At 32.8% G+C, this 24,668-nt stretch overlaps 3 protein-coding genes across 4 annotated transcripts; all 3 read left to right on the top strand.

Annotated features, from left to right (window-relative positions):
- The first annotated feature begins 4,776 nt into the window (after window positions 1–4,776).
- LOC113867447 (glycosyltransferase BC10) lies at window positions 4,777–10,385 on the top strand. 2 transcript variants are annotated; one of them, XM_027502788.1, is made up of 11 exons: window positions 4,777–5,339; window positions 5,926–6,039; window positions 7,002–7,102; window positions 7,320–7,391; window positions 7,469–7,550; window positions 7,663–7,743; window positions 8,112–8,150; window positions 8,370–8,435; window positions 8,933–9,082; window positions 9,815–9,943; window positions 10,092–10,378. In XM_027502788.1, the coding sequence occupies exons 1-11, from the start codon at window positions 5,085–5,087 to the stop codon at window positions 10,113–10,115; spliced, it is 1,113 nt and encodes a 370-aa protein (XP_027358589.1). In that variant the 5' UTR covers window positions 4,777–5,084; the 3' UTR covers window positions 10,116–10,378. The 2 variants fall into 2 exon arrangements, with proteins under 2 accessions (XP_027358589.1, XP_027358590.1); XM_027502789.1 differs by lacking the exons at window positions 8,112–8,150; window positions 9,815–9,943 and having other exon boundaries at window positions 10,105–10,385.
- Window positions 10,386–14,957: 4,572 nt separating this feature from the next.
- On the top strand, window positions 14,958–19,348 carry LOC113867392 (probable galactinol--sucrose galactosyltransferase 5). The gene is made up of 4 exons (XM_027502686.1): window positions 14,958–16,232; window positions 17,238–17,415; window positions 17,527–17,894; window positions 18,384–19,348. Exons 1-4 carry the CDS (start codon window positions 15,039–15,041, stop codon window positions 18,945–18,947), a joined length of 2,304 nt encoding a protein of 767 aa, XP_027358487.1. The 5' UTR covers window positions 14,958–15,038; the 3' UTR covers window positions 18,948–19,348.
- Window positions 19,349–20,830: 1,482 nt separating this feature from the next.
- Window positions 20,831–24,668, top strand: LOC113867290 (bromodomain-containing protein 4). The gene is made up of 3 exons (XM_027502521.1): window positions 20,831–21,334; window positions 22,200–22,478; window positions 23,161–24,668. Exons 1-3 carry the CDS (start codon window positions 21,011–21,013, stop codon window positions 24,277–24,279), a joined length of 1,722 nt encoding a protein of 573 aa, XP_027358322.1. The 5' UTR covers window positions 20,831–21,010; the 3' UTR covers window positions 24,280–24,668.

Here is a 24,668-nt window from a genome sequence, read left to right as displayed (position 1 = left end):
GAAGAAGACTCCCTCCCACTTCCAAATATTTCACCATCACAACCATTACCTTTATACAACCCACCTCCATATTTTCTAAACATTCCCAGTCAAATACAAGAACATGACCATGAGTTTGGCCATGTCCTTGATCGTGAAATGGTAGTGTATCCGCCTGAAACACTATTCGTTGACCAACGCTCCCTAACAAAAGAACAAGTGCAAGACGCCATAAATAGATTCCACATTGTCAATCATTGTACTTACAAGGTGAAAATGTCAAGCACAACTAGGCTTGTCGTGGAATGCCTTCATAATGAATGTGCCTAGAGATGTCGCGCTATATTGCGCGCCAAAGAGCAACACTGGGAAATAATGAAGCTTGAAGGGTGCCACACATGTGCTTCCCCACTCATTTCACAAGATCACAACAAGTTGGGATCACGAATGATTTCTCAAACCATTCATGAAATTATTGAGACTGATTCATCCACACCCATCTCAACTATCTTAGCTCATATAAAGTCTACAATAGGTTATACAATCAGCTATAGAAAGGGATAATTAGGGAAACAATATGTCATTAAGAATATCTTCAGAAATTGGGATGAGTCATACCATAAGTTACCTAGACAGTTGCTTGCAATGCAACTGTATGTTCTGGACTTCATATGGAAATTGAGTACACAACTGACATACAACGGTGGCTTGCTTGACGAGGGGAATGTCTTTTTCAAGAGGTTGTTTTGGAAATTTAAGGCATGCATTGATGATTTTTCCTTCTACAAACCAATTGTTCAAGTGGATGGTACATTTTTGACTAGCAAATACAAAGGGACTTTATTAGTGACAATTGCACAAGACGGCCGCAACAACATAATTTCCATTGCTTTTGCTGTGGTTGAAGGTGAAACTAGCGATGCATGGTTCTTTTTTTTGAAAAACTTAAGAAGGTACGTAACCCCGCAAGAGGGGTTGTGCCTCATTTCGGATCGTTACGAGGTCATAAGAAGTGCATACTCCAGAAATGGAAGTGGTTGGACAGAAAACTCATGCGACGATTAAAAAATGTTGAACTAAAGAAAGATGTCGTCAATATGGGTAATTTTAATTTTTTACATACTCTATATTATCATTAATATTTTATACAATTGTTTAACTAGTTATATTAATTTAATTTGTAATCTTGTTTCAAGCATATAGGATGACTGAACCAAGATTCTTTTACTATTACAACATAGTAAAAGATAATAATCCTGAAACTGTACAATGGTTGGACAACATTCCAAGGGAAGAATGGACACTGGCATGGGACAATGGACGACGCTGGGGACACATGACAACAAAGCTAGTGGAGTCAATCAATTCGGTCTTGAAGAAAACCAGAAACTTACTAATCTGCTCTATGGTCATGGCAACATACACCAGTTGCAATAAGTTCTTCATTGACAGAAGTAAGGAAGTAGATGCAATGATTAATGCTGGACATATGTACTTGGATGTTGCAACTAAAACAATTCAAGATGCACAGTCAAAGGCAAACACTCATAGAGTCATCACCTTTGACAGAATAAGCACCAGATTTTTAGTCGAAGAAACTCAACATCTAACAGAAATTTGACCCGTAGAAAGATTTACAGTACGGTTAGATGAAATGTGGTGTGACTGTGGCAAGTTTCAAAAAGTTCACATCCCATGCTCGCATGTACTTGCATCATGCTTACACGCACACCACAACTTTAATATCTACATATCTTCTGTGTATACCTTACAACAAGTTTATAAGGTATACGAAGGTCAATTTGGTGAACTTAGACACAAAGACTATTGGCCATCTTACACGGGTCCAACTTTGTATCTAAACCTAAAATTGAAAAGAACTTCAAAGGGTCGACCCAAGTCAGTAGAATAAGAACAGAGATGGACATTAGAGAACAACAAAGTTGAGAAAAAAATTGTTCTTATTATCATATCCCTAGTCACACACAATTGATTTTTATTATTGTTATTATTTTAAATTTTTCTTAATGTCATTTTTAATTTTATGAATGTCATTGCAACTTTTTAATTTTTAGTATTTGTAATTTATATTAAATATATAATTATATATATAATATATCTACATAATATTATTTTATTATATTTATTCATTTTAATAACATATTTTTTAAAATAAATAATTATGTATAAATTTTAATAAATATTAATATTTCAAAATAAATAAATAAACTGGTTATTATTTAATACTTTATTTATTTTATAAATATATAATATTAAATAAATTTTTATTATAATTTTTTAATACAAATTTAAATATAAATAAATTATTGTTGTCATTTTTATTTTTTTAAATATAATATTAAATAACCAAAAATATAATTTTAGAATATAATTTTAATATTATTTTCAAAAAAAATTATTAAATAATATAATAAAAAAGTAAAAATATTATTTATTATCTTAAATATGTTAAATAAATTTTAATAAACATTTAAAATTAATATAATATGTTATTTATTTTAAAATAATATAAAAATTAAAACATAATTCAAATAATAAAACTTATTTTATTAAAATAATATAAAAATATTTATAAATATTTATTAAAATAACTTATTATAAATATTTATTTTAACAAAATATTACTATATAAATATAATTAAAATAATAATATTTATATTTTAATATATATAAAAAAAACTAAAAACTATCTCAGAATTCGATTCTCTGGATAGACAAAAAATGGGTATAGTCTCGTAAATATATTACTGCAGGGTCCATTCTAATATTTAAATTTTTGTTTTATAATATTACAGTAAAAAAGTCCTCTTATGATGTCAATTTTATAAAAATATATATTACTTTTTTTTATTGTTTTTACAATTTAAGTAATTCTCAACTTCACAATTCTTAAAAATTACATTAAATGATTTCACCATAAATTATTTTATATTTTTATTTATTATCAACATTCATTTTTATTTTTAAATTTGTTGCTTGATCCACAATATTTTTAAGCAATGGCTGTTTAGTTGAGCAACTTTCATTGAAGATGTCCTTTGTATTTTTGTAAAGGAAAAATACTGCTCCTTATATTTGTTATTTAATTTAAAGATGATTTTACTGAGGCTAAAGTTGTTTTTGCCCACAGGCAATCAATGAAGATTTTAAGTGAAATATTTTGTTTATTTATTATTATGTGATATTTATTACATATTATTTCACGAAATAATTGTTTGTAAAATAAAAACAACGGTCAAAGTCATCTTTCCTCTTCCTCTGTTTCCTAATATTCCGTTTGGTTTTCCAAAGAAGTTGCTGAGTAGAACACATTTTCTTAAAACTTTCCCTTCTAATACCCTTCTCTTTTTCTTTTTCTACAGCTTTGACCCTGGACGTTGGCACGTTGTCGTCAAAAGAAATAGCCTAATTATTTTTTCAATATGGGTATAAACTAATGAAATAGTGCTTTATTAAATGTACAGTGATTAAATGATATTTTGTGTATATTTGTTTAATATATTCTGTTCAACTCATTCTTAAGAATTGAGTTTAACTATTTATAAATAGAAAAAAATTATAAAAATATCCATTTATTATATTAAAGTTATGAAAGTATAATAAAGATTTTTTATTTTAAGAAATTTTTTATTATTAATTGTTTATTCCAAGACTTGAAGTTTCAAGTCAACATTTTAAAAAATATTATATTTTAATAAAATAGTTATTATTTATAGATTGATTAATTCAATATTAATTAAGCAATGACTCATCAAGTTTTAAAACATGGGATCGAAAACAAGTTAAATTAAATATATACTTAATTATAACATCTCATGTCACAATAAAATTGGACCAGAAAACTGATAAAACAAAAAGTTAACAGACGTGTGTATATATAAGACGATTCATGTGGAAAGTGTTAATACTTGTGGTCTGATCAAAGTGAATACAACAAATAACTCATCATTAGTTGGTTGCAAACAATTTCATTAGGTAGATGCTATTGCTATTACCCAATCCAACGAACACCCACCATACACAAAAAGCCATGCTACAAACCCACCAAACCATAGTGGCGCAATCCAAATTTGTTGGCAGAATCCTCCTTCTTCAACCCCTTCCAATTTGAAAAACAGACACTGCACTCAAAGTCTCTAAGTGGTGTTTGAATAATACTTTAGTTAATTGTTCACTCAACAAACTTGTATTTTATACCGAGATTATGTCTAGAGCATAGAATTTGCTGGCATTAATTGAAAATAGTTGGTTTTAATAAGAAATTTGTTTGCAGAGCTTACACACAGTTTAATTCAATTATTTTAATAGTTGAGTTTATGATATAAGTCATTATTTTTAAAAAAATATTAAGTAAACATTTAAATAAGTTATATATACAAATATAAGTCATTTTTATAAACTTTTCCAAACATGCATAATATAAAATCCTCTTTCCTGAACGCTTTGAAAATAAAATTAAGAAATAAAACACGAAAGGTTCAATATCGCAGAAAAAGGTTTCATTTTTTTGAAAAAATTGTTCACATGTTCTCGGAACTCCCAAATCCCAATCATAATCATAATAATAAAGCAAAAATTACATAAATTTTGTTCACCTGATTCACACGCAACTTGAAAAAGAAGTAGCAACTTTACGACATCCCAACTGAGATATAGCAACAAGGAGACCCTTCTCACTCACTTCTCGTACCCCAGTTAAAAACCAAACCTTTCACTCTTAACAAACACTCTACCACTCTTATTCTTCTTCATTTCTTATTTTCATTTCCGAAAAACAGCACTCTTTTACCCTGTTGTAATGTAAGAATTCATGAGAATCTAAAAGCTTTTTGCTCATAGCCTCACGATCACAAGCACCTTGCTTTTCTTTTCTTGTCAATTGGTGGGCTTGTATTGGTTTCTGGGTTAGCGTAGTTTTCCACGAATTTGCACAATTTTGTAGTGAAATTCTCAAGGTTGAGGTTTTGTGATTGTTGGGTTGGCATGGATCTGGTTGGATCTTCTGCTGTTGAGTGCTACAAGGGTCAAGTGAAGGTCAAAGTTTCGTTTTTTATGGTGTGATTTGGTCGCTGAATGTGTTAGGAATGAATATGAAGCGGAAAGTGATTCAGCAGAAATCTCAGCACAAATGGAAGAAGAAGGTTTTTGCTTTGATCTTGGTGGTGCTTTGTTTTGGAAGCTTGTTTTTTATGCAGACACGGTACACTCATGTAGTGGGGTTGGTTTCATTGCAACACCAATTCGTTTCTCAACCTCAGGTTCAGGTGCCCAAGATTGCGTTTCTTTTCATTGCAAGGAATAGGCTTCCTTTGGAAATGGTTTGGGACGCATTCTTTCGGGTACCTTCCTTTCTCTTTAAATTATGATTGATATCTATCTAGTATGTGTGTGTGTGTGTATGTAGAGTTTGTAATTAATGGGAGATTTAGACTTTAGAGATTCAGAACTTAGGACTCTTTGAATTACTAACAAATAAATCTTGGGAGGTGCTATATTCCTGTTAATCTCTTGACGTTACTTGAATGTGCTGTTGAGAATAGCATATGCTGTAAATTTGGCAAGTTGAATAATCTGTTTTGAGATCATGATGTGCATTTAGCAATCATTAATTAGTGCGGTTGCAATCTATATTGGGAATTTAGGATTCGAAAGGGAAGGGAAATCTTTTCTCTAAAATATTGATTCTAGTAACGGTAGTGCCATTATTTTACCTTGATTGACAAAACAATTCTTTTAAAAATAAATGCAAGTTTGCATAACTTCTTAAAATTGATGCCAATAGACCTACCTCTGGCTAAATTAGTTGTTAAGGTTTGTTCTCTTTTTCTCTGCATCCGGTGGGAAAGTCATATTTATGTGTAAGTGTCATAAGTTTACTATTGAGGTGTGGCAATGCTTACAGAACCATTTGTGCTGTTTCTTCAGGGAGGCGATAACAAATTCTCAATTTTTGTTCACCCAAGGCCAGGATTTCTGCTCAACAAGGCAACAACTAGATCATCATATTTTTTGAATCGGCAAGTTAATGATAGCATACAGGTTGCTCTTCTCTCTCTGTTTTCAACCGCATTTGTTTTTGTTTATCATCCATGTCCAATTTGATCTGTTATGCTATGTTCATGTTGATAACTTAATCCATGTCCAAGCTTGTATGTTGTTACATTTCTTTTCCTTCACCCAATGTGGGACTTGTCCATAGTTCTCTGACTTCCTGTACGCCCCTTCTGTCTTACATGTAGCTTTAACCCAATGATGAATTATGATGATTTAAATTAAAAGTATTTATACATTAAAAACATTCTTCTGTTCTTCACCTAGTCTATGAAGCAAAATTTTATTGAGAGTGGGATACCTAGTTAATACATGATTTCTTCTAAAATGTGAAATTGTATAACTCTTTTACTTGGGATAGAACTAAATACTGTAGAGTAGATCTGTAGTTGTCCTCATTCAAGAATTTATAGTTTATGGTGTAATTGTTTAGAAGTGCATACTATTTCTTTTCTTTCAGAGAGAGGATTGGTGGTTAAAATGTCAAATAAGAATTGTTGTTGTGCACTTTTTAAGTAGTTGATTTTAGAGTTCTCAAGTTCAAAGAAATAAGGAATGTGAGAAACGTATCTTCCTTGCTGGCTCACAATCCTAAAAGACTGCCTTACTCTTTGTAAGAGTTTTTGTCCTTGTGCCATTTAGCATTATATTGAGTATTTTGGATTGAATGCTGCATTTTATCAACTGATCTCTTTATGTTACTCTCAAAGAGCATTGTGAATCATTGTTTTATTAAATATCTCAAAATGATTGAAAGGAGCTCTGATCACTAACTTTCATGTCATCAATAAAAATCCAGGCTATCCTCTGTTTTTAACTGTTTCTCTAAAAGTGAACTTTGAATTATATATTCAATTTTATCATATTTATCAGAAAAATTATAAAGCCGTAATCCCATGTTATTATTTCTGTCAGCTTCATGATATTTAGTCCATATGAACTATTTCCAGGTAGAATGGGGAGAAGCAAGCATGATAGAGGCTGAGCGCATTTTACTTAGACATGCGCTTAGTGATCCTTTAAATGACCGTTTTGTTTTCCTCTCAGATAGGTGAGGGTATAAATTTGTTAACAGCTTTAAAGTTTTAATCCTTATACTTTTGCCTGACTTTCTGGACTTAAGACTATTTAATCTTTAGTCACCACTTGTACAATTTCCTTTAGTCTTACCTCAGTTTGCTTAATTATTTGATAGAGGAAATGGCATTGATATTTCTATACTTTAGCCTATTGCCTCACTATATTTCAGTTGATTGATCTCTTTTCAGCTGTATTCCTTTATACAACTTCAGCTACACATATGACTACATCATGTCAACATCAACTAGTTTCGTCGACAGGTGAGGATACCTGCTTGTCTTTCTTATTTATTTTCCAACAATTTAATTGTGATGATTTTGGCATTAAATGTAAGCAGCTTTGCTGACACAAAAGAAGGTCGTTACAATCCAAAAATGGATCCTGTTATTCCTGTCTATAACTGGAGGAAAGGATCTCAGGTAAAGGTCTTATGTAGTTCTTAGTTTATGTTCATTCCAAAAGCTAGGATACATGACATGCATTGCCAAAAAATACCATTTTATTGCTGTCTGTTCATGTATTCTCCTGCAGTGGGCTGTCCTGACCAGAAAGCATGCCAAGGTTTTAGTGGAGGATGAAACTGTCTTTCCAATGTTCCAACTATATTGCAAGGTAATGAATGAGTGGCATGGTCCATTGATAGTCTGTCTTTTATGAATGGTGTCACATCCTTTAAAATGGACTCTTGTACAAAGAAAGTGCAAATCAATGAGGTCATCTTAGAAAATGTGCCAAATTTGTCAGTTGTAGGGACTATTTCTTTTCTAGAGTTATTTCTTTTTTTCATCCCTCAGGGTTTCCGCGCATTCTTGCTCATTAAATATTATAAACTCAGATGGGTAGGATCTAAGCTATATTTTTTCGCTCAGGAATCTTCTTTTTAGTATTTTTTAAGCCAACCATCGTTTCTTGTCCCTTTCATGCTCACAGCCTTATTCTTTTCTTCTCCATTTCTCTTACCTATGTATTTAATGATGCAGAAAAAGCCACTACCAGAATTTTGGAGGGATCATTACATTGTAAGTGCTCTTTATGAAATTATGAGTGCAAAAATCATTTAAAGATGTCCTCTTTTTACTATATTAGCTACAGTCGATCACCTTTTTTTTATTATTGAAATCATCTAACATAAAATGTCGTGAAGTAATTTAATATTCATTAGAACTGATAAGTGGTGTCTATCTTATACGAACAAATGACTTAACAATTTTTTAAGTATAATTCCTTCCTTCATGCAGCCTGCTGACACGTCTAGAGTGCATAACTGTATACCAGATGAACATTATGTTCAGACATTACTGGCTGTAAGTATCCTTTTCTTTTCCTCCTTCACACTTTTTCTACATTTGTGAGTGAGTTTCAGAAACAGGCTTTGTGTGTCTCAAATCTTCCTGCATATGTTGTTATGATTCATCATTTAACAGTTACAGTATTGATCCTATCTCTGAATCCCGTGTTAATCACACTTTTGGCTGAACAATTTGTATGGCATATTTTGTATGCTAGTAAAATTGACATTTAAAAGAAACTAGTTTCTATACTTTTGTGTGGGTCCTGAATTTCCATGATTTAGGTGACGCCAATGCAAAACTTAAATGAAAATTATCCATTACTGTTGTTGGATGTTCAAATGTTAAAATGATTGCATGGTCACCTTTTTTCATGTGAAAAAACTTGTAGCTAAAGAAATTGAAGCAAGTTTGTGACATCTACTTTATGAGAAGGCTTGTTTAATTTTACAAATATTTTAATGTGATCAGTTTCAATTTACATTTTCAAATGTTTGCCTTGCCATATGTAGCAAAAGGGCCTTGAAGAAGAAATCACACGGAGATCATTGACACATACTTCTTGGGATATTTCCAACTCCAGGGATCATGAGCGTCGGGGATGGCATCCTGTGACTTACAAGTTTTCAGACGCTACACCTATGCTTCTAAAATTTATAAAGGTTTGACCTAAACTGCCACTGCAAAGTCACTCTTTTGAATTGACTTTCATACATGTAAAACAAAAGCATGCTGGGATAGATATCGCATTAGGTTATTGATTCTTTGACATTAAATGGTGTTTGCCTCAGCAGCCAAAGATATTCTTGGTTTTTTTATCTCAATGAATACTAATTTGTTGGATAAATACTGCTGGTGGTAATAATAGGAAACTGCATAATGGAGCATAAAAATGAATTCAAACAATTAAATAAATTACCTACTACATATCTGCATATTCACCGACTTAAAAGAACAAGGTTTGAATTTTTTGTTTTTGTAAATATAACCAAGTAATTCTCTGATCCTTGCCCTGATCCCCCTGAATCTTATTTATGATAACTATTAGCCAACTAATTGAAGTCAATACCTTATCAGCATATGGCCAGTTCATAGCAGCAAGTGATCATAAAACATTCCCCGAAATATTCAACTGGACAATTATCAGTAGTTGCAGCTTTATGATCATGAGCTGAATATGCAATAAAACTCAAAAAGATTGGGCATAGCCAGAAGGAATGTGTCAAAAGATGAGATGCAAAAGTTTACTTACCATTGAAAACCATACTAAAACAGAAAATGTAGAGATTCTGAACTCTCCATCATAATTTAGCTAGCTGAGGACAAGCATATAAAGTGCATGCACTCTACTTTGATGAAAGAAAATATACATAAATTTGATCAATTTTTTGCAGGAAATAGATAATATTTATTATGAAACTGAATACCGAAGAGAATGGTGCAGCAGCAAGGGTAAGCCATCGACTTGCTTCCTTTTTGCAAGAAAATTTACTCGAACCGCTGCTTTACGGCTTCTTAATATGGTAAGTTCATGTATATTTCAAGGTTTTCTTGAAGAATGATGGTGTCTTTCAAAAATTTTTACGGGAAACTGTGGTCTTCTTGAGTTTCTTCTATTTGAGTATTACAAGCATAGCTTGATAATTATTTTTCTGCCCTTTCATTGTACAGTCTGTTCTGGGAGATTTCAGTTAAGAGAACAAAATACTCGTTGCAAGAGGCTGATACAAGAAGAAACTATACTTAGTAAAGCAAATAAGATGCTGAAAAAAGGAATAAAGTACAAGAGTTGAGAAGTATTGGTAATAATACTGATATCTATAATGAATTGTATATTTAGCCTGTGTTGTACATGTAGTAAATTTTTTTCAGAATAATATTGACAAACTGGTGGACAATCATTAAAAACATATAAATAAATTTAATTGGCTAATGAAGATATATAAATACCAGCATGAACAGTGTCTGTTGTAGGCATACTTGGAATTGGGTATCATAATCTATGTACGTACACTATTCACTATTTTTTCAACTATAAGTCAATGGACTTTGGGCTCATTTGATTAAATGCAAAGCACACAAAAAAAGTTGTGATTTTTTTGCTGAAAAATAGTTATGATTTGAACATTTTAAAGTTGGGCATCCTTTATATCGCATGGGTTCTTCCCTTCGGCCTGTTGCTGTTGGAACAATGAGATAGGCCCAGATGAGTTCTTGTTTGGGCTGTTTAACATGCTATACAAGGTGCTTCAATTTCAATAAGAAAATTACTCTTGGACCAAAAAACAAAGGACATTGCTCTTTGCATCATCCATTTTTTGCTCATGGCACCATTTTTAAAAAGTTGTTATATCAAAGTTGTCCTTGTCTAAATAGAATGAGCAGTTAATTTTTCTGCTAGGATTTATATTAAATTCTCTCTTGAAATTTTAATTTTGGAATGTTTTATAAATGACTTGGAATTTTAACTATATAAGTGATTTATAAAACATTCAAGAATTATGTTTTCGGAAAGAAAAGTGTTTAATGCATTTCAGAATTCATATTTTGAAAGTGTTCAAAACCCTTCTGAAATTAATTTTGGAGATCTAATTTTCCAATGTTCTGATTTTTTTAAAAATTAATTTTGGAATGTTTTGTAAATTACTTTTGAATTTTCAAAAGAAATGCCTATATATTCTGTCTATTCAAAGAAGGATAATTTCATATATATATTAAAAAAAAAAGTTATGAAAAAGCAACCACCTCTCTTGAACTTTGTCGACAAGATGATGGACCCCATCTATAAAAGTGTCACAATCTTTAAAGTGGTAGAAGCTTCCTTCATCTTTAACAATTCTCCTTTATTTTTTTGGTTGGTCACCGTCCATCAATTAAGCTAACTGTTACCTTATAACATTAAATTATTAAAATATACACAACTTTAACAATTCATGACACGTTACATCTATTAGAGTGCAACAAAAGGAACACGCTGTTAAACCCTTTAACTGCCAATTGTTCTTCTTACTTATAATAAGAGTTCTGTTATATTATTGTTAATAATTCTTTTTCACTTGCACAACATAAAAAATATTAATAATTTTTATTTCAAAATATGCAGTATATTTAATGTTCGTTTATATAAAAAGTAAAAATTATTATTATTATTATTATTATCTTCAAAGATCTTTAATTAACAACTCTCAAGTCTTTTGATGCATTTAACCTTTTTCCACCGGCATTTGCATTATCCATGTCTGTTTTATTTATCTTATCCACATATATGAATGCCACGTGCCTCAAACATTGAGTCTATATTCAACCTTGACTCTTGACTAATCAACTGTTCTCAACGTACCCCAACGGCTACTAACTAACCTCTCATTCTCACAGCCACGTGCCTTTTTGTCTTTTGTTAGTAAGAATGTGGATATAATATTATTTTATTTTAAAAAATAAGTTTTAAATTTGTATAATATTATACAGTATAAAAATTATAATTATTTTTCACTAAAATTATAATATTTAGTAATATCAATATATTTAATTATATTAAAATTTATAATTTGTATTAAAAATATATTTAACTTTTTAGTTTGTATAATATTACAAAAATTAAAAGATTTGATTAAAAATATTACATAAACCTTCACTCCTACCAACCTTTCTCTTTGTTCACACAACACACTCCTCATCTATCTTCCTTAAAAAAAATTACATAATTTCAAAGATTTAAAGTAAAAAAAGAGAGAGGCATTTTTAAACTTTTTAATAAATATATGATTCATACTCATATTTTAATTATATTTACTTGTTTACAAATCAGAATTTAAATTAATTAAATATTTAAAATATGACATTCAAATCAAAATGTAACTAATATTGATATGTTTCTGTAATAAGAGAGCTTTTAAAATAATGACCAAATTTTTAATAAATGTAAGCTATCCACGTGTCACCTATATTTTGGTTTTCTTTTTCAACATATTTTAGTGTTTAGTTGCGCGTATGAAATGTCGGTTTGCTGGACCATGGTACATACACGTGGCAATTGTCGGTGCACGTCTTCTCCGAAGTTTTTGCCAACGATTTTGGGGTCTAATAAAAAAATGAAAAGAAAGAGAGAGCTCTGATTTAAAATCTGAAACACAGAAAAATAGCAAAAGACACAATAAAATAAATTAAATATAAAAAATAGGACCCCACTTGGCAATCGGTTAGTGGCTAGTAGTACAAATCAGAATCTGATAAGGAAAGAACAAAGAAAGAAAATAAAATTACCATAAGGGAAGAGTCCACTGATGATGCTTTCATTAAAGAATTTTTTAATTATTATTCTAAAATCTTTTTCTTTCTCACCCAACTTTTTGTTTGGTCTTGATCCTTATATGGATCACCCAAAGACCGTTCATGATGATTGCATAGATTATTTTTAGAAATAATTGTTTATTTTAAAGAAATTTTGACTAATAATTACTTGTTTAGAAATGAAAATTTCCAACATACACTAAATATTAAAAAAAAAAGTATTACTAAAACTAGGTCAAAAAGTGTATTCCAAAATTTAAAGTTTATCCATTTTGGAAAAAAATTTCTTGAAGAAATTATACCATAACTTTAAGCTACGCCACTTTTGATACACCCGAAATTACGGGATATAGGTTTTCTATATGAAGAAAAGAAATAGAAAACACCTCCTACAATTAATGGGATATGGAGTCACCATATTCACAATATTTTAAAATATTTATTCAGTGTTATGCTTAGATTTTATTTAATCAGAGTCACGACTATATTTAAGCTCTGAATTCGAATACTGTGTTACAAAACTAGAAATTAACACATTTTGAGTTCGTATGTATTTACACCATATGCGTGCTTGGTATGAAACCAAGTTTAGGGTTAGTTAAGTTGGATTTGAAGATTGGAAAACTTCAACAAAGTCGTATACAGGTTAATATTTTTTCAAAAATAAAAATCAATAGGTGTACACGTTAATTATGCAGCAAATCCAACTTACTTTTATAGATTTCATTAGGAAAGCGCATGCTAATATGGTCCAACGTTGTTTTCATGATAGATTTGTCATCGCATTACAGAGAATCCTTGACAATAGACAAAGCATTGAACCACACGTCCTTTCTCCTCTTGGAGACATCTTAATGGTGCCAACACCTAGCAACTGTAGTGTGCGTGACTAAGGAAGTTGCATGCATGTCTTTTTGGCATTGTAAATGTCCTTGAATTTTGGTCAGATGCTCTGTTGTGTCACTTTGGGAGATTCTTCACAAAGAATCATGGACACGTGTGGTTATTTTTCTCACTGAACCATAGAGAGCGATGAATGGGGTCATGGGTTGCTACTTGTTACACCAATGGGTGCTGATTGACGTTGAAATCAATAGACCATGGACGTGATTGGTGATGTCTAGTATGAATTTAGTGTGGTTGAAAATATAAAACTTTATAAGCATAAACATAAAAGTTGTAATTATATATATATATATATATATATATATATATATATATATATAGTAGATGTCATTCACGTGTTCACTAACCTTATTGCATCTGTGATTGCAAACATAACTGCTTGATAATGATATTTGATACGTTTGAGTATATATGTATATTAATAGACTCACATTTACCATAACTCCGTAGATTTAAGAAACCATCTTATAGGGATTTGGATTCAATACAGTAACTGTGGTGTGCAATAACATTATTTTATATTTTCGTTTAAGTTAATACATTTTTTATTAAGCAAAAATATAAAATTTTGTCTAAATGTACAGTGCAGTTTCCGCGTGTACTGCAATGAATCTGAATTCATCTTATAACAGTAAACAACATCAAATAATATCTCTATACTGATTATTTTTCTAAATTAATAAGTATTATATATAAATAAAATTAAACTGACATAAATGGTGTTAAAAAGGAGAACCATTTAAATTAGTTTATACTCCATCTGTTCTTTTTTATCTATTTCTTTTTTTAAAAAAATTATTATTTTTTATCTTTCTCATTAGAATTTCAAAAATATATTTGTTATTTTTTCTATTATACTCTTGCTCTTTATATAAATAAAATGACTAATTAATTTGTATAAATTTCAAAAATTAAAAGAAAATCTTAATAATATACTTGATTTTTCTAATTTTCATAGATAAATTTAATACTGCTAAAAAAGAGAGTAAAAAATATATCATAAATAGCTATTTTTTTAAATATTTATTAATAATAATAATTCTAGATAAGTTATGAAATAGTCAAAATTTAATTTAAAAATAATTTAATAAAAAAATATAAGAGTAAAATAAGAAATTAGATGTTAAAATTTAGTGATTCAAAAATATTGAATAATTTTCTTAATATGTAACATATTAAAAAGGAAGGAGAGAGTATAAATCAGCATATTAATAAGATAGACTAGTTTTTCAAATTAAAAAACTCAACAAAGAAGCTTCCCCTCACCTTCGTCGGAGATGGGGCCCACTTCCTACCACTCTCTATAAATTGCCATAGTTGCTTCATCTGCAAAACAAAATCATCATCTTTCAATCGACAACTTCAAACAAACAAAATCAAACACTTCACTTACTATTATTAGTTCCCCAAACCATCACAAAAATGGCTCCAAGCTTAAACAAAGCTTCATCTGTAACGAAGCACGTGAACGGCTTCAACCCTTCCCCATTCACCATAGTTGACTCAAACCTAGAAGTCAACGGCCAAGTTATCCTCTCGGAAGTTCCCGAGAACATAACCATAACTCCATGCACCTACACCAACACCAGCGGTTGCTTCCTCGGCTTCCACGAACGCACTTCACAAAGCCGCCACGTGGCAGCCTTAGGCAAACTGAAAAACATAAACTTTATGTCCATTTTCCGGTTCAAGGTTTGGTGGACCACTCTCTGGACCGGTTCAAACGGCCGCGACCTCGAAACCGAAACCCAATTCCTCATGCTCCAGTCAAGCCCAACCCAAACACGCCCCTACGTGGTTTTCATCCCCATCATCGAAGGCCCATTCCGCGCGTCGTTGCAGCCGGGCCCAAACGACAACGTGGAGGTGTGCGTGGAGAGCGGGTCGAGCCACGTCGTTGGATCCTCATACGACAGCGTCGTTTACATCCACGCAGGAGAAGATCCGTTTAGTTTAGTAAAAGAAGCGATGAGGGTTGTGAGGGCCCACTTAGGAACCTTCAACCTTCTAGAAGAAAAAACCGCTCCGGGAATCGTGGACAAGTTCGGTTGGTGTACGTGGGACGCGTTTTACTTAACGGTGCACCCCGACGGCGTTAAGGAGGGTGTGAAGGGGTTAGTTGACGGCGGTTGTCCTCCGGGGTTAGTTTTGATCGACGACGGGTGGCAGTCTATCAGCCACGATGCGGATCCGGTGGAGAAAGAAGGGATGAACCACACGATTGCGGGGGAGCAAATGCCGTGTAGGTTAGTGAGATACGAAGAGAATAAGAAATTTAGGGATTTTGTGAATTGGAAAGGGGAAAAGGGGATGAAAGGGTTTGTGAGAGAATTGAAAGAGGGGTTCGAGACAGTGGAGTATGTGTACGTGTGGCATGCTTTGTGTGGGTATTGGGGAGGGGTGAGGCCTGGGGTTAAGGGGATGGCTGAATCGGTGGTGGAGATGCCCAAGTTGTCTAAGGGTTTGGAAGGGACGATGGAGGATTTGGCTGTGGATAAGATCGTCAATAATGGGGTTGGGTTGGTTCCGCCGGAGATGGTGGAACACATGTATGAAGGCATTCATAAGCATTTGGAGGATGCTGGTATTGATGGGGTTAAGGTTGACGTCATCCACGTAAGTTCTTTATTCATTCTTCATATTCTTTTTCTTTTTTCAATTGCATATATTCAATTTTGTAATTTTAAATAAAAAAATTATATATTATGTTTTTAGACGTATCTTGAGAAAACAGTTATTTTTATTTAATATGTCTTTTTATTTATTTATTTCATTTTGTTACTATTTTGGTATTAATTGTTATTAAAGACCACAACCGGTATTTTGTGCGCTACGTGGCACGAGTAAGGACACGGAAATGACCACTGCCCTTTATGTCACATCTTATCCACAAAGTTACCCTTTTTCGTATTTGTTTTATTGTTATGGTCAATATAACGATTACAACTTTTTTTCTTCTTTTTTTTTTTTCGTTTAAAATTGTTAACTAAATTGTACCTGAAAATTAAAGTATTTGAATAGCCTTATATCTTAGACGAGACTTTTTCATCAGTAATTATAAGTATAATTTATTTTTTAAAGATATTTTTCAATTTAAAGAAATTGAACCCACCTTAGTTTTCTTACTCGTATTTACCATTTTGTGGTTAAAAAAAGGAAAAAGGAACTCGGAGAATGGTTAATGTTGGCAGTTTCCTTTTTATCATAGAAGTTAAGTATAGGATAAATATGAGAAAAAAGGGTGGAAAAAACATTTTTCCATTCTTTGTTACGGAAAGAGAAAAGATTTTGGCTGTTTTGGCCATGTTGACTTTCATAACAGTCATTGTTAACTTTCACTTTCACTGTTTTCGTCGGCACGTTATCTATTTCTTGTCAAAATTGAAGTTCTGCTTTTTTTTTTTTTTTCCTAGTTTTTCTCATTTTGAAATATATATATATATATATATGTATATGTATATATATATATATACACACACACACACTCACGCTTAATTATATGATGAACCTTTGCTTACGTTGTCTTTGTTTCTATTAGTTGCCTGTGTTTTTTGTTTTTTTTTCCTCTTTGGTACTGTTTGTATAGATGCTTACATGTAATGTGTTGAATTGCTAAAACAGTTGCTAGAACTGGTGTGTGAGAAATATGGGGGCCGAGTGGATTTGGCCAAAGCATATTACAAGGCTCTCACGGCTTCAGTGAGAAAACACTTCAAGGGCAACGGTGTCATTGCCAGCATGGAGCATTGCAACGATTTCATGTTGCTGGGAACTGAAGCTATATCCCTTGGTCGTGTTGGTATGTGAGACCTAACTCATTGCTACTGCCAATGAAGTTAGCAAAACCTTTGTTTTTCGTATTATTATTTGGAAGTTCCTTTGATGTATGAGTTGGATTGAAATGCAACAGGTGATGATTTCTGGTGCACTGACCCTTATGGTGATCCAAATGGTACATTTTGGCTACAAGGGTGTCACATGGTGCATTGTGCATACAACAGCTTGTGGATGGGCAACTTCATCCACCCAGATTGGGACATGTTTCAGTCAACACACCCTTGTGCTGCTTTCCATGCAGCCTCTCGAGCCATATCTGGTGGCCCCATTTACATCAGTGACACTGTTGGGAACCACAACTTTGAGCTGCTCAAGACCCTGGTCTTACCTGATGGCTCCATCCTCAGATGTGAGCACTATGCACTCCCAACCCGGGACTGCCTCTTTTCTGACCCTCTCCATGATGGCAAAACAATGCTCAAAATATGGAACCTTAACAAGGTTAGCTTAATTCCCCTCCTCACTTCTCATAATAATTCAATATTTCAATTCACCCTTTGATTCCTTTCCAATCATATGCATCATTCTGTCTGTATCCATGGCATTGGTAAGCATTATTTATGCAGGAACTGTGTTATATATATAGGGTCCCTTTAATCTTAAACAATGAAGAAAACGAGATATGCTTTTATGATTGGTTTTATGTGCTAAGTTACTTACAAATATGTGCTATGCTTTTATGATGATATTGCTTAAAAGCAAGTTGATTAGTTACCAGTGTCAGATGGAAAATTTTTCAAAATTGGCCAACTTTTGTTGTCCTATTTATTGGATTTTCGGAGAGTATTTTAAAAATTCATGTATAAAAAAAGATAAAAAGCAAGGTTTAGATAGAGATAATTGTGTGCAAATGGGTGTCAGATACCACTAAGACAAATGATCAAATTGTGGTAGAACCTAACAGGGTTGTGATTTTGCTTTTTGATACAGTACACTGGAGTTCTTGGGGTGTTTAACTGCCAAGGAGGAGGCTGGTTTCGTGAGATCAGGTCCAACAAATGTGCTGCTGAGTTTTCTCATAAGGTATCAACCAAGACCAATCCCAAAGACATTGAGTGGATCAGTGGCAAGAACCCAATTTCCATTGAAGGAGTGCAAGTTTTTGCCATGTATTTCAGCCAAGCCAAGAAACTTGTCCTTTCATCACCATCTGACAATGAAGAGATTTCCTTTGAGCCATTCAATTTCGAGCTTATAACAGTTTCCCCTGTGACTGTGTTGCTTGGAAAATCCTTGCAGTTTGCTCCTATTGGTTTGGTGAATATGCTAAACACTGGTGGGGCAGTGCAATCCTTGGCTTTTGATGAGGCTCATGATTTGGTTGAAGTAGGAGTAAGGGGCACTGGGGAGATGAGGGTCTTTGCCTCAGAGAGACCAACCACTTGTAGAATTGATGGGAAAGAAGTTGATTTTGATTATGAAGGGTCTATGGTTGTAATTCAAGTACCATGGCCTGGTTCTTCAAAATTATCCACTGTTCAGTACGTATTCTGAGCAGGGTTGTAACTATTTTTTTTTTTCTTTTCTTTGTTATATGATTATTTTTTAGCTATTGTCCATAGTGAATGATGTTAAGGGGCTTAGTATCCCTTGTTTGCATGTTTGATATCTTGCTTTTGTAGTTTTCCCCTCAGTGCAGAGGGAAGTAACAAGAATGATCTCATAATTGTGTCAAGAGCAAGTGTCGTTTTTTATCCAATAAATTTCTTTTTAACTGTACCTTTGTTTCTCCTTCAATGATTAGCGATACTGCCAGTATTAACCAATTTTCACTTTGAAAACGAGTAATCCTGGCTAAATGGTTGAATTTAACTTCAGAAATTAATTGAATTCAAATTGTTACATGGAAATAAAAAAAATAGCTTCTGTGTTGCAATAGGATATATTTTTATTTCTTATAAATTGGATAAAAATTATTCGTAGTTATTTCTTTTATAAATAAAATAAAAAACAATAATATATACTATTTGCAAATTAGTGTCCTCGGCGATATATTCTTAAAAGTCGTCTGTGTTGCAATAGGATCTTCCACCTGAATCCTGAATCATGCTTTTGCAGATTTTTTTTCAATTTGGCTATTTGATGATCGCAAACTTCGTTAAGTGGGTTTGTGTGACTTCTATTAGCTGCAATTGAACCCTAAGATACTTAAAATGAATAACATAATTGGATCTTGCTTTATTAATTGTATCTTTATTTTATAGATAATCACTAGTAATTCAATTTTTTAAATGACATTAATTATATGTTAATCTTTATTTCATCATTTTTTTATTTTATTTTGGGCCTAACACTAGTTCTTTTGGGACTCTATGTCTAACTCTTGGTTGAATGGTCATAATCTACTTGCCTTTTCAGCCCATAAAACCCTTTTCAAAGAAGAAGGACACAAATGAATTGCCTACCCAATCTCTCAAAAAGAAAAGAGGAGTAAACATCCCTTAGATACTTGTATCACTAACCCCCCCAAAACCTATTTTGTTATATTAATTTTAATTTCTTATATTTAATTTGTATATTGTTTACTAATTTGAATTAATTTTTTACTGTAAATTTCTATCTAATAATTATAAAAAAACATAATTATTAAAAGGAAGATATATAAAACATTTAAATAAATAAAATTCTATATTATGTTCGAATCTATACAAATTGGTGATACATTGTAATTAAATTATATTGAATTAATTATTAATCAAAATTTTAAAGTGATAAATCAATTTTAAATATATTTTTTTAAAAGTGAATAGTTAAAAATTCTAAAAATATAATTATGTAAAGAGTGAAATATGAAGATTGAAAGTGAAATTGACTTTTGTTTATTTGAGGAAAGGCTACTAATGGGTCTTACAAATTAAGAGATTGAGAATTAAGGATAAAAAAAATGGAATGCGAGAGATTGAAATCTAAGTATTTAAAAGTATAGGTGAGACATTAATTTTATAAATAAAGTTATATATATATATATATATATATACATATAAATTTAGTTTGGATTAGATTAAATTGGATTAATTTTTTTAAATGAGATTCAAAATTCAATTTAATATTTTTTTATAGTTTATGATTTGTTTGATTTTCAGTTTATTCAAATTTTAGTTTATTTTTTTCAGTTTACATTGGATCAAATTGATTGATAAATATTACTCGTATTCACAATACTAGTACTCTAATTCATAAATAGATATAATTCAAAAAGTTATTTATTAACAATTTTTAAAAAATTATACAAACAAAACATTGTCTATATTATAAATGTGATAATGTGAAAATATTAAACATTTTAAAATTAAAATAAATAAATATATTAAAAATAAGAATAAAATTATATTTAAAACATAAAAAGTATTTATAAAAAATTAAACTTGTTGATGAGAAGGCAATAAAAGAATTGATAAGATATTAGCAATAAAGAAGAACAGAAAAGAAGATTTTATAATAGGACGAGAAAGTGGAAGAAGAAGAAGAATAGTGTTGTTGAAGAGGTTTTCTTATATGCTAAGGAGACCACAAAACCATTGCGTTTGCGTTGCAAGGTTTTTCTGGGTATCGTATCGATGAATACGACGCCGTTTATGGACAAGCAGATAATGGATCTCACTCACGGATCTACGACGCAGAGTAAGGAATTCATCGACCTCATGAAACCCCAACAAGACGACCAAGAAGAAGAACACCAACATCATCGTCATCTCCAAGAAGACGAGGATGAAGCGCGTGGCAATGGGATCAGCAAAGATGACATCGTTCCCAGTTACGATTTCCAACCGATTCGCCCACTCTCCGCTTCCAATTACGATTCTGCCCCCAATTTCGCTGCTGCATTTTCTCGCGCTTGGAACTCCGATTCTAACTCCAATTCTTCTCCTCCCATTGTTAAAGTAACATTCTCACTTACCCTTTCACCCAAATTTGTCATCTTTACCTCTTTTCCTCATCTGGGTATTTGTTTTTTTTTTATATTATTAATCATCATGTGTATTAAGTTAATTAGAGTTAAGATTGATTGTTAATCCTTGTTTGGTTATTGACTCGTGATTGCTAATTGTTTTCAATGGTCGGAGGAATGGGTATATGTGTATTACTAATTCACTTTAGGTTTTGATTATGGGGTGTGCCCATCAAATATGTTAAATTAAATTACATTAAAATGCAATCATTTAGATACTTTTCTGTGTTTTCAATATAATAAATACTTTTTTCCTATTTTTTAAATTGGATTATTGATTGCTATTTTTAAATTTATGAATATTTGAATGCATCATATTTACATGTGCTTAAAGAAGATGGAATGTAAGTTTGTTGAATCTGGGAGGTTCAGCATTGAAAGTTACACCCTGCCTCTTCGTGGTTTCTACCAAGTACCTAATAGCTATTCTTCAGATTGAGTGTTTGACCATAAAATTCTGTAGCTCTTGGTGTGGCAAGTTGGAGCTTCATGTTCTAAAGATTTATTTTTTAGTGTGTGTAAAATACTGACACTATTAAGATACTTGTCTTAATGTCTGCGTTCCAAATGTTGTTCTGAGAGTAGTAGGAGTTAGCTGGTACTGTTTGGTTATTTATTTATCATTTACCTCTCTAATTCGTATTATGTTCTCAATTGCATCAAGCTTTCATGTATTTGAATAATTGGGTGATCATATGTAGTGTTCTGTAGGAGGTGATAATAAGTTGGTGTGCCATCTTGTAGTGTTTTTTTTTTTTTTTTTGCATGAATATTAAGCATTCATCTTATTTCGGCAGAACTATGGTTCTCTGGATTCTATTGAACCTGCAAAGGTCATTGTAGAAAAGGACCGGAATGCTTTTGATGCTACAATGTTGTCTGAGATTGATCGCACCATGAAGAACCATATGGAAACTATGCTTCATGTTCTGGAAGGTGTTAGTGCACGGTTAACACAACTAGAAACCAGAACCCACCATCTTGAAAATTCTGTGGATGATTTGAAGGTATCTGTTGGAAATAACCATGGTAGCACTGATGGAAAATTGAGGCAGCTGGAGAATATTCTTCAAGAGGTATTTTATCTACCACATTCCCTTACGCCCCCCCCCCCCCAATCTTAATAGTCAACAACAATTTGTATGTTGAGTGAAGTTTTATGGTTGGTGTATGTTAAGATATCGTACATTGTCTTGAAATATAGCCAAAATATTCCTCATAAAACTTGGATAGTCCTTCTCCTTTGAATTAATTTTAAAGGGTGAGTTAGACACGGTCCACTGCTAATATGCCATTAGAGTTTATCCAGTCTTAACATTGAATCACTTACAAATATCTAGTTTGCAAACTTCACACACTAGTATCTAGTTTTGGGTGTGAGAGAAGTGTGTTAAGATGTCTCATATTGTCTAAGAGTATGGCCAAAATATTTCTCATAAGCTTTGGATAGTCTTCCACACTCGAGGGAACATGTAAGAGTGAGTTAGACTTGATCCCTTTTTAATAATGTAAATATTTGTTGTATATATATAATATAAGATTCCCAGAAGTTAATCCAAGCAAAAGATATAATTAATTATTTAGCACCATAAATAGTTGTATCTTATAAACTATTATTAAGTTCAATCATTTAATTTGACTTAAACAATTTTTTTATTAACACCCAGATATCATATCAATCTCTCGGTATAGTCACAGGTCCCTTAATTTGGTTTCTTTCCTTTTTTTACTCTTCTGTTTTACACACAAAATTTACAGGTGCAATCAGGGGTGCAGACCATCAAGGACAAGCAAGATATAGTGCAAGCTCAGCTGCAACTGGCAAAGCTACAAGTGTCCAAGACGGAACAGCAATCAGAAATGCAAACTAGTGTAATTACAGAGTCGACGCAGCAAGCTGCATCTGCTCCCCTGCAATCTCAACAACAGGTTCCTGCTCCAGCTAATCTTCCACAATCAATTCCTGTTGTTCCTCCCCCTAATGCACCCCCACAACCCCCTCCACAACAAGGTTTGCCACCGCCAGTTCAACCTCCAAATCAATTCCCTCAGAACCAAATCCTAGCTGCTCATCAGAGAGATCAATACTTCCCACCACCCGTTCCATCTCAGGAAACCCCAAATCAGCAATACCAACTGCCCTTAGCTCAACAGCCACATCCTCAGCCCGGGGCACCCCCCCATCAACAACAATATCAGCAAACCCCTCATCCCCAGTACCCTCAGCCAGCTCCTCATCTACCTCAACAGCAGCCATCACTTCCCCCCATGAATCCGCCTCAACTACCACCCTCTTCACTGGGTCACCATGTGGAGGAACCACCTTATGTTCCTCCTCAGAATTATCCTCCCAATGCTCGTCAGCCACCATCCCAGTCACCCAGTGGCCCTCCTCCTTCCCAACCGTTTTATGGCACACCACCCCACACCTATGAACAACCATCGAGCAGATCCGGTTCAGGTTATTCTTCTGGATATGGTACATTATCTGCCCCCGCAGAGCCATATCGATATGGTGGACCACCTCAGTATGGTGGCTCTTCGGCGCTAAAACCACAACAACTACCTACTGCTTCAGTGGCTCCAAGTGGTGGAAGTGGTTACCCTCAACTCCCAACTGCTCGGGTGCTCCCACAAGCAATACCTACTGCATCTGCAGTGAGTGGTGGCTCAGGTTCTGCGGGAACTGGAAGCAGGGTTTCTATTGACGATGTAGTTGACAAAGTTGCTACTATGGGATTCCCTAGAGACCATGTGAGGGCAACAGTTCGGAAACTGACAGAGAACGGTCAATCAGTTGACCTAAATGCAGTGCTGGATAAGCTTATGAATGATAGTGAAATCCAACCACCAGCACGAGGTTGGTTTGGTAGGTAGCACGACATGGTTAACTGAGCTATGTATAGAAGAATCACTTGTTCCATGATCAAGGTTTATGAGGAATGGAGGCTTTGTGGTTGGTTGGATTTTGCCAAATTGGATATTTTGAGTCTTCTTTGTTTTACCCTCTATTCTTGTTTCTTGGGAAGTTGAAACTGGTTTGCTTTCTTGTTTGGCTCCTATTTGTGACTATCTTGATCTTGTTCTGTATATTCACAATAAATAGAAGTGGATTTCGAAAATTACTTTCAACAGCTCAAGTTCTGGCATGATTCTTTATACACGTTTTGTAATGGTTAATCTATTCGTGATATAAGATGGCATGCCATGATTTTTAAGACAAGGAAGTCCTAAGGAAGTTAAATGGCAGTGATATATTTTTGCTT

The sequence above is a fragment of the Abrus precatorius genome, unplaced genomic scaffold, assembly GCF_003935025.1.
Source record: "Abrus precatorius isolate BTA unplaced genomic scaffold, Abrus_2018 Scaffold5, whole genome shotgun sequence".
Classification (NCBI taxonomy): Eukaryota; Viridiplantae; Streptophyta; class Magnoliopsida; order Fabales; family Fabaceae; genus Abrus; species Abrus precatorius.
This window is presented reverse-complemented; position numbering and strand designations above follow the sequence as displayed.